Source organism: Schistocerca cancellata, chromosome 5 (assembly GCF_023864275.1).
Source record: "Schistocerca cancellata isolate TAMUIC-IGC-003103 chromosome 5, iqSchCanc2.1, whole genome shotgun sequence".
Taxonomy (NCBI): domain Eukaryota; kingdom Metazoa; phylum Arthropoda; class Insecta; order Orthoptera; family Acrididae; genus Schistocerca; species Schistocerca cancellata.
In genome coordinates this window covers 9719947-9734215 of record NC_064630.1, presented here as the reverse complement: position 1 = coordinate 9734215, position 14269 = coordinate 9719947, and the positions used below count along the sequence as shown (strand labels likewise).

The 14269-nt window shown below is 45.7% G+C and overlaps 1 protein-coding gene across 1 annotated transcript in view; it reads right to left on the bottom strand.

Moving 5' to 3' along the window:
* LOC126187738 (discoidin domain-containing receptor tyrosine kinase B-like) overlaps positions 1-14269 on the bottom strand; it is a 71392-nt gene that overhangs the window by 27229 nt on the left and 29894 nt on the right. Inside the window, exon 5 of the mRNA XM_049928988.1 lies at positions 1507-1654. Coding sequence (XP_049784945.1) covers positions 1507-1654 — 148 coding nt within the window. The remainder of the gene's footprint in view (positions 1-1506; positions 1655-14269) is intronic.

Here is a 14269-nt window from a genome sequence, read left to right as displayed (position 1 = left end):
GAGACAGAGTTGTACGTTAGCACCTATGTTGCTTAATCTGTGCGTTGAACAAGCAGTGAAGGAAACGAAGGAGAAACTTGGAAAGGGAATTGAAGTTCAGGGGGAAGAAAGAAAAGCTTTGAAGTTTGCCAATGGTATTGTAATTCAGAGGCAGCAAAAGGCTTGGAACGGCAGCTGAACGGAATGAATAGTGTTATGATAAGAATGAGATGATACTGTCAGAAGAGATAATGAATGAAGCCGGATGTCCGTGATGTACCGTTGTGCAGTTAACAGTTCTTTCAATTGCTACCACCTGTGTCCTGAAGTCAAACCCGATGGTTCCCCAAACACTGACGGCAGGAATAACAAAGTTTTGCCGTCCAGAACAATGAAAGGCAGGGACCCCTCCTAAGTCCTCCAACATACTCACCGATCACGGTTATCTAGTGTAGGTCAGAACAGCAATTCACCACCCAAAACAATTCGGCGACATTCATCAGCAGTCCGTGCTTCCTCTTTGATCCACCACCGCAAACGCAGCCGTGGTGTGGTGTTAAAGGCAAGCTACGAATGGGACGATACATTTCTAATCTGGCTGGTACTAATCTCACACTAATGGTGCGGTGTCAGAGAGAGTGTTGCTGGGAGTACATTACTTGCTCTCGGATGGTTGGCGCCGATGTGAAGGGGTGCCAGAGTCCTTCGTGCATAATGTGGTGATTTCCCTTGCAGTGGCAGGGCGTGGTGGACATGAACCTTGGCGACCAGAATGCTGGTCAAATAGTTTCCATACAGTCCAACGTCAGTCCACTGCCACATCCGAATATCGCAAAACTCTGAATATGGGACGATTCGACCAGCCGGCCAATCGAAGATCTACAGTGGTCCCTTTCAAACTACCTCATCTCGTGGTAAGTTCGGCTCACTCTATAGGCTTCATCTTCGTCGCATTCACAGCGATCTCTCAAGATCTGACACTGTTCACTCCCCTTATATACCCCACCAGGCCTGGTGACAACACTGAAAAAAAGAACTCTGTGACAATTGTACCTCTCACAGAGAGGTGCGTACGTGTACAAAGTTATCCTGACATTTGACCATCAATTAAGGGTGCTTCACTTTTTTTGTCAGGCTGAGCAAGATGATGCAATATCAAGAGTAGAACTTCTGAAAAATAGGGACTTGGCAACATCTATGTGTTACGCAGTCATTTCTGAAGGTATTTGTTGTGGAGCCTTTTCACGGAAGTGAACTTAGACCGATACATACAACAAACAGAAAAATGAAAGAAGCTCTGTATGATGATCGGTTTGAGTTCCCAAAATGGAAATTTATAACTTCACCTTTTCTTAATGCAAAGAGGAATGTCATCCTTGAGAATCCTTTAATCCAATTCTTAATTTCCATTTATACTGTTCACAGACAAAGTCGTTTCTCGAGTATATTGGGGTTCTGGAAACTACTGTTTGCTTTTCAGAGTAATGTCGACGTAACAGCACAGAGACAGTAGTAGGGTGTACTCACGCGTCCAGGGGCAGCCGTAGAGCTCGACCCGCATGCAGACGGTCCTGGTGTGCTGGGAGTAGGGCATGAAGCGCACGCGGCTCGCCACGAACGGCAGCTCCAGCTGCTGACGCACCGCCAGGTACGTGTTGCGGTTGCCCGACATCAACTGTAACGGGAAGAGGCGCGACACTGAGCTAGACAGAAAGGTTAGTGCGCAGTACATGTTCAACCATCCTCCACAATTCATGCCTTACGGGTATGTACCAAGAGGAGAAAAGTTTACCGTCTTGTGGAAGAAGGGCAAAATAGAATTGTCGCCGAAAATGCTTCACGTACGTTAAGATAGGCCACCCGGCTTACATAATGGTGGATGAAGTATTTTCCGCGCCACTTCTATTTTGTCCATCCAGTATTTGCGTAGCTATGTCTGCAGCGAGAACTGTGAGCTTCACTGGACACTTGCGACAGTCTGCCTTTTACTCACATTCCTGTTGTGACTAATACCGAAATCTTGTGACTAATACCGAAATCCGAAATGCTGACTAACTAATTATATGTGAACCAACAGCAACAAATAAAACTTTTTTATTTCCAAAACTAAGACTGACAATCTACACACATCAAAAAAAGTTTTGCATATACCTCCGTTTGAGAGTTCCGGAACCTGTACAGAAAACTGGAATAGAGATAAAAATAAACATCATTTCCGCCCTTGTTATTGCTCATGAAAATCACACATTGCATGTGGTACCACCATACAGCGAGACCTTCAGAGGTGATGGTCTAGACTGCTGTACACAACAGTAGCACGTCGCCTTGCATTGACACATGCCTGTATTCGCCGTGGCAGACAACCCATCACTGGCATTGTTGGTGCAGATTGTTTCACTTCTCGACGGCAATTTGGCGTACATCCCTCAGAGTAGTTGGTGGGTGACGTCGTCCATAGCCGGCCGGTGTGGCCGTGCGGTTCTAGGCGCGTCGGTCTGGAACCGCGTGACCGCTACGGTCGCAGGTTCGAATCCTGCCTCGGGCATGGATGTGTGTGATGTCCTTAGGTTAGTTAGGTTTAAGTAGTTCTAAGTTCTAGGGGACTGATGACCACAAATGTTGAGTTCCATAGTGCTCAGAGCCATTAGAACCTGAAACTTCCCCTTTGAACAAATTATACTGTACTGTGCTTAACCTGACACACAATATTATTTAGCGCAACGCAATCTGACTTTCAATAACCCCTACAAAACAATGGCCCTGACTAACTTTAACCTATACCTTTTACAAATCACTTACCTCACAAAAATCTTCGCTACTCAAGCTACTGCAAAACAGCGAGCGCCACTACTGCCAGCTAAATAAAAGATTCAAACCACTGAAGGTACTAACTACTGATAGGGATAGTTAGCAAATGAAAGATATTAATAGAGAACAAACAATGTATTTACCTTAATATTCATAATTGACATTCAGTCTTACAGATTATCAAAACTCCGCCATCTCTCTCCCCACGTCCACCACTGCTGGCGGCTCACCTCCAACTGCGCAACGCTATCTGCTGTTCACATCCAGCTATAGCAGTTCATGACAACAATGGCAGGCAACAATGCGAACTAGCCACATACTGCACACAGCACAGCCAGTGATTTTCATACAGAGAGCGCTACGTAACGTTGCCAATAAGAAAATATAAACAGCCTACTTACAAACCATTTGAACGTCGTCCATAAACAGTCCTTTTCAATCTATCCCAGGCATGTTCGATAGGGTTCATATCTGTAGAACATGCTGGACAATATAGTCGAGTGATGTAGTCACCCTGAAGGAAGTCATTCAAAAGATGTGCACGATGGGGGCGCGAATTATCGTCCATGAAGACGAATGCCTAGATAATATGCTGCCGGTATGGTTGTACTATCGTTCTGAGGATGGCATTCTTGTTTCATACAGCCGTTATGGCGCCTTCCATGACCGCCAGCGGTGTACAGTCTTAGACATAAAAACTAACCGCCGGCCAGCCGCCACAGAGACTAGGTCCGAGTCGTTCATTTAAGGTGGTCAGTAAAACCGACCGCCCCTGACAACGCTAAGTCCGGCCATCTGCACAATCTGGCAAAAGTCGGTGATATCCTACTAATTCGTGTTAAAATAGGCACAATCGTCTTACGAACACTTAATGCTTTATTAAGGTAGACTGTCTTCGTGATGTTGCTGTAGTAAGTTGAGTTTAATTTGTATTAGTACAGTGAATACTTTAACTGCGTTTTCCATTAGTTTATTGAACACAAAAGTAATCATCAAAGAGAAATTAATCATAAACAGTATATTCTTTCACAATATGTAAAACAGTCTGACAATATTAAGTAGTTTACAAATTCTACGCCTGTAGAAACCTACTGGTCCTAACGATGTTATTAAACCAGTGTAGTTTGGGGGCTGTTTTCGTCTAGGAATGAATTCCGTTGACAGTTGATCGATCTAGAGCGGGAAAGGTAAAATTTTACGAGTATACGATCAGAGGGACAAGTACCTGAGAGATGAATTCCCTATCAATACAAGAGCCTGAGAGATGACTTCCCTATCAACCTCATGGATAGTTTTGTTTCTCAAATCAACAGAGTGCGTAATCATGTAGTAGCACACGTGATGTAGTTTTGTCGCTCGATTTTCTTACATTGGGACCGTAAGGTGTCTCAATTGTTAGCAACAAATTCCAGCTGTGATGGACGCACCCTTGGGGAAGAATTCACAGTGCCAAACACACTTTAGGAACTATCAGATGGAAAATATTATGTTCACTTTACTCTTTGCTCGAGTTAACGTCTTTCGGTAGGGCTCATACTTTCATTTCTTTTTAGGAAGTTAATGATAAAGGCATCGTAGCTCATCACCATTAACAGTATTGCATAGGAATATTCAATTAGCGACCTGATGACGTTCAAGCAAAACTACAATAATAGTCACTCTGTTGATTTTAGTTGTTTAGAATTAGAGCATGCAGTACTCCTACACCAGACTTCTGAACTTTGCCTGTTGAATGCAAATGTTGCATGATAGTTAAATGGTCATCCATCACTTATAACGGTAGTCGAGACATCCTTAACGTGGAAAATCATTCAAGCCAGAACGACCTTTATTCTGGCGTATTTTTCCCAAAAGCACTCACTCCACACATAGTTCAAATCTTTCGAGCTGCCTCCTCTGCATTCGCCCCTCTATTATACCAAAATTAAATATTGTGTTGCACATCTTCCACCTTTTTCCACTTCCGACCCAATTTTACAACCAAAAAAGAGAGAGAGATGCAGTTGGACACAAACACGCGACTACAAGTTCAGAATGCACGATGATTACCACTAGACCACGGGCTCACACAACAGAACAACATCTCAGAAAAAGACAACACTTCCTGCTGACACTTCCGCATCTTACAGTGTTGCCAGATAGTGCAGATGGCCGGACTTAGCGTTGTCAGGGGCGGTCAGTTTTATTGACCACTTTAAGTGAACGACTCGGACTTAGTCTCTGTGGCGGCCGACCGGCGGTCAGTTTTTATGTCTAGGACTGTACGTCGGCCCCGCATAATGCCAGCCCAAAACAGCAGGAGAACGTCCACCTTACTGCACTCCCAAGACTCTAAGGCGTTCAGCCTGGCTGGGGTGCCTCCAGACACGTCTCCGACGATTGTCTGCTTGAAGGCATGTACGACACTGAAGAGAACCTGATGCCAATCTTGAGCGGTCCATTCGGCATGTTGTTGGCCCAATCTGTACCGCGCTGCATGGTGTCGTGCTTGCAAACGTGGATCTCGTAATGGATGTAGGAAGTGAAGTTGCGCATCATGCAACCCACTGCACACACCTGGAGTAGCAACACGACGTCCTGTGGCTGCACATAAAGCATTATTCAACAAGGTGACGTCGCTGTTAGGGTTCCTAAGAGCCATAATCTGCAGGCAGCTGTCATCCACTGCAGCTGAGCGAGGCAGTTCCTTCTTTCTGTATCTCCTCCATGTCCGAACAACATCGCTTTGGTTCACTCTGGACACTTCCCTTGTAGAGAGCCATTCCTAGCACAAAGTAACAATACGGACTCGATCGAACCGCGGTATTGACCGTCTAGGCATGGTTGAACTACAAACAACACCGTCTACCTTGTTCCTAGTGGAATGACTGGTACTGATCGGCTGTCGGACCCCTTCCGTCTAATAGGCGCTGCTCATGCGTGGTGGTTTGCATTTTTGTGCGGGTTTAGAGACATCTCTGGTCGAAGAGACTGTGTCTGTGATACGATATCCACAGTCAACGTCTATGCTCAGGACTTCTGGAAACCGTGGTGATGAAAATTTTTTTTTATATGTGTATTTTACGTCGCATTCAGAGAGGATCAACAGCCTATAGCAGTTGTCTTCCTAACTGAATTAGGTCACAGATATATCTCGGCACAAGTTTCTGTCGAACAAATAATAAATTATCATTTATAAACAATTACAGAATAGCGTGATATACCTTGCTGTGGCCGCCAGCATTTTATTTTGTTTGAAGCTCGGATTGATGCAGGTTGATACACGTTGAGCAGCATATGGTACAAAAATGGAGTGAGGTACAAGCGACAGATGGTACAGAATGCACCAGTCCAGTGAGAGAGTCCGCCAATTGTACTGAACTTGCTTCTGATTGGTCGGCACGATCCGGTGCTAGGCACCAAAACGCCTAACTTTCCTTATTTTATTATTTACATAATTTTCATTGTATTTAATTCAGTTTTTAGTATGGCAATCTCTCATTGTTACCCTACGAGTCTATCGTTATCGTTTATTAGATTTCACTAGTTTTGAGAAACATAAGCGTAACGATATTGCAACAGAAGTGCCTCGGACACCTTCGGGTCACTCTGGCGCGCCTGGGAGACGACGTACTTCGGCTCTGCTGGTCACTCTGTTTCGGGCGTTCTGGAGGATCGGACAGGTATCTCAGTATCTCGTGATACTTACAAGCGAATACGTAACAGTCATTCCGTTTTGGGTGTTCTCCATAACCAAACATGTACTCGTTATCGGTCGTAACTTATTTGTGAACATGTAATACTCAGCCTGTCAAGTGCGCACAGGAGAGCCGGACACGTGTATCATATTCCGGAAGTTGGATGGAAAATTTACAATACAGCTAATAAAGCTATGTCGTGTGTTGTGAAAGACAGTGTAAATGTGTGAATATTTGAATAATAACCGAACAGGATACATTAATGACAATCGTCACCTACCATCATTGCCAGTACTACAGATGCTGCCCTCTGCAGATACAGAGACTAACCTGAGCAAGTGACATCCCGCAAAAAGCACAGACACAGGTTCGAACTGACAGCGTAGGAGCCTCCGCCGAAGAAGATCCCACGACCGAAGAGTTATCTTCCGCGCTGGAGACACAACTTTAGAAGATGGCAGGTTGGTGGAAAGAACGGTCAGAGACTCTTATTCAATCTCTCCAGATCTGATTTTCTGAGGGACACATAATTTATAATACGATTAGAATACAACCATGCACAGAATATGCTCTGCATGCTACGTATTTGGTTCCGTACTAGTTTTGCTCTTCGGTCGACATTATCTACTGATGTTCGTTATTGTGTAGCATTACGTTAAAGTAATACTGCAAGTATTCCGCCGCCTGCGGTGGTTTATCTGTACAACCTATCCATTGCTGTGTCTCCTCAGGACACAGACAGCTTCAAAATCTGTATGCCACAGGCGGAATTTCGATATACGCTGCCAGGAAAGAATTTAGTGCACCTGTAAGTAGGCTGTTTAGGTTTTTATGTTGGTAACGATATGTAGCGCTCTCTATGAAAATCACTGAGTGTACTGTGTGCAGTCTGTGGCTGGTTTGCATTGTTGGAATTTGCTATTGTAGTGTTGGGCAGTTGGCTGTTAACAACGCGTAGCGTTGCGCAGTTGGAGGTGAGTCGCCAGCAGTGGTGGATGTGGGGGAGTGAGATGGCGGAGTTTTGAGAGCGGATGATCTGGACGTGTGTCCATCAGAGAGAGTAAATTTGTAAGACAGGATGTCATGAACTGATATATATATATATATAATGGCTTTTGAACAGTGTTAAGGTAAATACGTTGTTTGTTCTCTATCAAAATCTTTCATTTGCTAACTATGCCTGTCAGTAGTTAGTGCTTTCAGTAGTTTGAATCTTTTATTTAGCTGGCAGTAGTGGCACTCGCTGTACTGCAGTAGTTCGAGTAACGAAGATTTTTGTGAGGTAAGTGATTTGTGAAACGTATAGGTTAATGTTAGTCAGGGCCATTCTTTTGTAAGGATTTTTGAAAGTCAGATTGCGTTGCGCTAAAAAAAGTATTGTGTGTCAGTTTATTGATGCTGTTACTTAAAATCTGTCTTGATTGCAAATTTTTTATTCATATGACCGGTTTCGGTTCATTCAGAACCATCTTCAGATCTGATATTTCAGTTACAGGAGTAACCCGGATTTGGACGGATTTTAAGTAACATTATAAAATCACTGATTGCTGTTATCCCATAAGACATTATGTCTGTTTTTGCAAAGTTTAGTGATGATCTGAATAAGTAAAGAGAGAAATGTCTGTGCACGTTCAGTTTTGCTCAGCTGTTTGAAAATCAAATAACGTAAGAGCTTTATCAGCACAATCATTCATAAATTTTTCTAAGGAGACGTTTCACGCCCTTTTCGAAATTCACAGTTCTGTTAAGATGTATTGTTGCAACACTGCATAGGAAGTACGTGAAATGATTACATTTGAAGCGCAATAGCACAAGCTGTTCTCAGATACCAGGTACCGAACCATGCTGTAACACCCATATTAGTACGTGACGTGGCCTCCACGGGAAGCAATGCGGGTACGTACTCTCGCGTCCAGTCAGTCGCACAGACGGCGGGACACGTTACACCACGCCTGCTCGGCCTGCTCGTAATAGTTGTTGGCTGACGAGTCGTTCGAGTCACTTCTCGCTCCATCGTCTTAAAGTCGTATTCGATTGGAGACCAGCCCGGAGATCGTGCTGACCACTGAAGTTGCTGTACGTCTTGCAGAGCGTGTTGACGTTTGAGGGAAGTTTGTGGACGAGCATTATCCTGTTGAAAGAAAACATCATCTTACCGTTGCAAGAGCGGCAAAAGAACGGGTCTAACAATATTGTGAACCTGCCGAGCGCCGTTTAGCGTCCGTTCCACAGACCGTTGTAGCTTACCACACCTCGGACCGTAAGGCCTGGGGTGAGGCTTGTATCTAAAATGGCCGTCACTTGCGTCCAGGCAGAATCTGCTTTCATCTTCCAAGTGATTTATCTGTGCACGTCGATGTAGTTGTGTGAGTGAAAGACGGTCCGTAGGCCCAATGCTAATAACCGATTCGCGACAGTTCCAGTTGACACGTTTGGGCTCACAAGACCTCTGTGGTGTGCTACCTGTACGATCTGCCACAGCCGCCCTTACAGTACGACGATCTCGGCGGGCGTCTACGCAGCTTGGATTTCTGGAACCTCGTCTACATCTACATCTACATCCATACTCCGCAAGCCACCTGACGGTGTGTGGCGGAGGGTACCTTGAGTACCTCTATCGGTTCTCCCTTCTATTCCAGTCTCGTATTGTTCGTGGAAAGAAGGATTGCCGGTGTGCCTCTGTGTGGGCTCTAATCTCTCTGATTTTATCCTCATGGTCTCTTCGCGAGATATACGTAGGAGGGAGCAATATACTGCTTCACTCTTCGGTGAAGGTATGTTCTCGAAACTTTGACAAAAGCCCGTACCGAGCTACTGAGCGTCTCTCCTGCAGAGTCTTCCACTGCAGTTTATCTATCATCTCCGTAACGCTTTCGCGACTACTAAATGATCCTGTAACGAAGCGCGCTGCTCTCCGTTGGATCTTCTCTATATCTTCTATCAACCCTATCTAGTACGGATCCCACACTGCTGAGCAGTATTCAAGCAGTGGGCTAACAAGTGTACTGTAACCTACTTCCTTTGTTTTCGGATTGCATTTCCTTAGGATTCTTCCAATGGATCTCAGTCTGGCATCTGCTTTACCGACGATCAACATTATATGATCTTTCCATTTTAAATCACTCCTAATGCGTACTCTCAGATAATTTATGGTATTAACTGCTTCCAGTTGCTGACCTGCTATTTTGTAGCTAAATGATAAAGGATCTATCTTTCTGTGTATTCGCAGCACATTACACTTGTCTACATTGAGATTCAATTGCCATTCCCTGCACCATGCGTCAATTCGCTGCAGATCCTCCTGCATTTCAGTACAATTTTCCATTGTTACAACCTCTCGATATACCACAGCATCATCTGCAAAAAGCCTCAGTGAACTTCCGATGTCATCCACAAGGTCATTTATGTATATTGTGAATAGCAACGGTCCTATGACACTCCCCTGCGGCACACCCGAAATCACTCTTACTTCGGAAGACTTCTCTCCATTGAGAATGACATGCTGCGTCCTGTTATCTAGGAACTCCTCAATCCAATCACACAATTGGTCTGATAGTCCATATACTCTTACTTTGTTCATTAAACGACTGTGGGGAACTGTATCGAACGCCTTGCGGAAGTCAAGAAACACGGCATCTACCTGTGAACCCGTGTCTATGGCCCTCTGAGTCTCGTGGACGAATAGCGCGAGCTGGGTTTCACATGACCGTCATTTTCGAAACCCATGCTGATTCCTACAGAGTAGATTTCTAGTCTCCAGAAAAGTCATTATACTCGAACACAATACGTGTTCCAATATTCTACAACTGATCGACGTTAGAGATATAGGTCTATAGTTCAGCACATCTGTTCGACGTCCCTTCTTGAAAACGGGGATGACCTGTGCCCTTTTCCAATCCTTTGGAACGCTACGCTCTTCTAGAGACCTACGGTACACCGCTGCAAGAAGGGGGGAAAGTTCCTTCGCGTACTCTGTGTAAAATTGAACTGGTATCCCATCAGGTCCAGAGACCTTTCCTCTTTTGAGCGATTTTAATTGTTTCTCTATCCCTCTGTCGTCTATTTCGATATCTACCATTTTGTCATCTGTGCGACAATCTTCCTCTGTGAAACAACTTTGGAAAAAGACATTTAGTATTTCGGCCTTTAGTCTGTCATCCTCTGTTTCAGTACCATTTTGGTCACAGAGTGTCTGGACATTTTGTTTTGATCCACCCACCGCTTTGACATAAGACCAAAATTTCTTAGGATTTTCTGCCAAGTCAGGACATAGAACTTTACTTTCGAATTCATTGAACGCCTTTCGCATAGCCCTCCTCACACTACATTTCGCTTCGCGTAATTTTTGTTTGTGTGCAAGGCTTTGGCTATGTTTATGTTTGCTGTGAAGTTCTCTTTGCTTCCGCAGCAGTTTTCTAACTCGGTTGTTGTACCACGGTGGCTCTTTTCCATCTGTTACGATCTTGCTTGGCACATACTCATCTAACGCATATTGTAGGATGGTTTTGAACTATGTCCACTGATCCTCAACACTATCTGTACTTGAGACCAAATTTTTGTGTGGGAGCCGTCAGGTACTCTGAAATCTGCTTTTTGTCACTTTTTCTAAACAGAAAAATCTTCCTACCCTTTTTAATATTCCTATTTACGGCTGAAATCATCGATGCCGTAACCGCTTTATGATCGCTGATTCCCTGTTCCGCGTTAACCTTTTCAAATAGTTCGGGTCTCTTTGTCACCAGAAGGTCTAATATGTTATCGCCACGAGTCGGTTCTCTGTTTAACTGTTCAAGGTAGTTTTCAGATAAAGCACTTAAAAAATTTCACTGGATTCTTTGTCCCTGCCACCCATTATGAACGTCTGAATCTCCCAGTCTATATCCGGCAAATTAAAATCTCCACCCAGAACCATAACATGGTGGGGAAATCTACTCGAAATATTTTCCAAATTATCCTTCAGGTGCTCAGCCACAACAGCTGCTGAGCCGGGCGGCCTATAGAGACATCCAATTACCATGTCTGAGCCTGCTTTAACTGTGACCTTCACCCAAATCATTTCACATTTCGGATCTCCGTCAATTTCCTTCGATACTATTTCACTTCTTATCGCTATAAACACGCCTCCTCCTTCACTGTCCAGCCTGTCTCTGTGGTATATATTCCAATCTGAGTTTAGGATTTCATTACTGTTTACGTCTGGTTTCAGCCAACTTTCTGTCCCTAGTACTATATGGGCGTTGTGGCCGTTTATTAATGAGAGCAGTTCTGGGACCTTTCTGTAGACGCTCCTGCAGTTTACTATTAGCACATTAATCTTGTTATTCCCTGTTGCATTTTGCCTACTCCTACCTTGCCGCGTCTCAGAAGGCGTCTTGTCGGGCCTAGGGAGGGGATTCTCTAACCTAAAAAACCCCCATGTGCACTCCACACGTACTCCGCTACCCTTGTAGCAGCTTCCGGCGTGTAGTGCACGCCTGACCTATTCAGGGGGACCCTACATTTCTCCACCCGATAGCGGAGGTCGAGAAATTTGCACCCCAGATCTCCGCAGAATCGTCTGAGCCTCTGGTTTAAGCCTTCCACTCGGCTCCAAACCAGAGGACCGCGATCGGTTCTGGGAACGATACTACAAATAGTTAGCTCTGATTTCACCCCGCGAGCGAGGCTTTCCGCCTTCACAAATCCCGCCAACCGCCTGTACGAAATGAGGATGACCTCTGAACCCAGACGGCAGTGAGAATGTTGACACGATCACTGATACCAGTACCGTTCCGCAACTGATGCAACACGTTCACCTTGAGCGGCAATTGTCTTCCCACTCGGAAGGCCGCAATGTCACCCCTTCTAAAATCCGTCAGATGGCTGTAGGAAGCACGTGTGCGTCTCTGTGGAGTGGTTGCCTGGTTACTTCACACGTTTGGACCACAATGAACTTTCTTGCTGTGGACATTCCGTATTGAAGGGAAGACACACGTGGTGCTTTGTTAGCTATGCAACTTCGCTACCTGTTGGCTGACGACTTTGAAACCATTATCAGTTGATCTATTATTCCCCATGTGACACGTGCCACCATCAGATCAAAATCAGCGTCGTCTTTCCAGGTACAAATTTTTTTCTCCGGCAGTGTAGTTAACGTACACTCCTGGAAATGGAAAAAAGAACACATTGACACCGGTGTGTCAGACCCACCATACTTGCTCCGGACACTGCGAGAGGGCTGTACAAGCAATGATCACACGCACGGCACAGCGGACACACCAGGAACCGCGGTGTTGGCCGTCGAATGGCGCTAGCTGCGCAGCATTTTTGCACCGCCGCCGTCAGTGTCAGCCAGTTTGCCGTGGCATACGGAGCTCCATCGCAGTCTTTAACACTGGTAGCATGCTGCGACAGCGTGGACGTGAACCGTATGTGCAGTTGACGGACTTTGAGCGAGGGCGTATAGTGGGCATGCGGGAGGCCGGGTGGACGTACCGCCAAATTGCGCAACACGTGAGGCGTGAGGTCTCCACAGTACATCGATGTTGTCGCCAGTGGTCGGCGGAAGGTGCACGTGCCCGTCGACCTGGGACCGGACCGCAGCGACGCACGGATGCACGCCAAGACCGTAGGATCCTACGCAGTGCCGTAGGGGATCGCACCGCAACTTCCCAGCAAATTAGGGACACTGTTGCTCCTGGGGTATCGGCGAGGACCATTCGCAACCATCTCCATGAAGCTGGGCTACGGTCCCGCACACCGTTAGGCCGTCTTCCGCTCACGCCCCAACATCGTGCAGCCCGCCTCCAGTGGTGTCGCGACAGGCGTGAATGGAGGGACGAATGGAGACGTGTCGTCTTCAGCGCCACAATCAGGACTGCATACGACCGAGGCACACAGGGCCAACACCCGGCATCATGGTGTGGGGAGCGATCTCCTACACTGGCCGTACACCACTGGTGATCGTCGAGGGGACACTGAATAGTGCACGGTACATCCAAACCGTCATCGAACCCATCGTTCTACCATTCCTAGACCGGCAAGGGAACTTGCTGTTCCAACAATACAATGCACGTCCGCATGTATCCCGTGCCACCCAACGTGCTCTAGAAGGTGTAAGTCAACTACCCTGGCCAGCAAGATCTCCGGATCTGTCCCCCATTGAGCATGTTTGGGACTGGATGAAGCGTCGTCTCACGCGGTCTGCACGTCCAGCACGAACGCTGGTCCAACTGAGGCGCCAGGTGGAAATGGCATGGCAAGCCGTTCCACAGGACTACATCCAGCATCTCTACGATCGTCTCCATGGGAGAATAGCAGCGTGCATTGCTGCGAAAGGTGGATATGCACTGTACTAGTGCCGACATTGTGCATGCTCTGTTGCCTGTGTCTATGTGCCTGTGGTTCTGTCAGTGTGATCATGTGATGTATCTGACCCCAGGAATGTGTCAATAAAGTTTCCCCTTCCTGGGACAATGAATTCACGGTGTTCTTATTTCAATTTCCAGGAGTGTATTTAAAATACCGCTAAGCTGTTTACGGATGTAATCATGGCGCCAAAAAAAAATAATAATTATCAAGCCAATCATGCATCTCCACACACAAAAATTTTTGCTCTTTTCATATTGGAAAACTACAGCACGATGACGAGAGGACGATTGATTTCAAGATAAACGTAAATATGGAACCATGACGAAGTTGTACTGTTTTCACACTTTTAGAGCCTTCATTTGCGATATCATCTCACACACAAAGCAATCGTAAAAATAATCTTAGATTCTGTAAACGAAATGTGATTTTTGGGTGAGATACCTTAAAAAGTATAG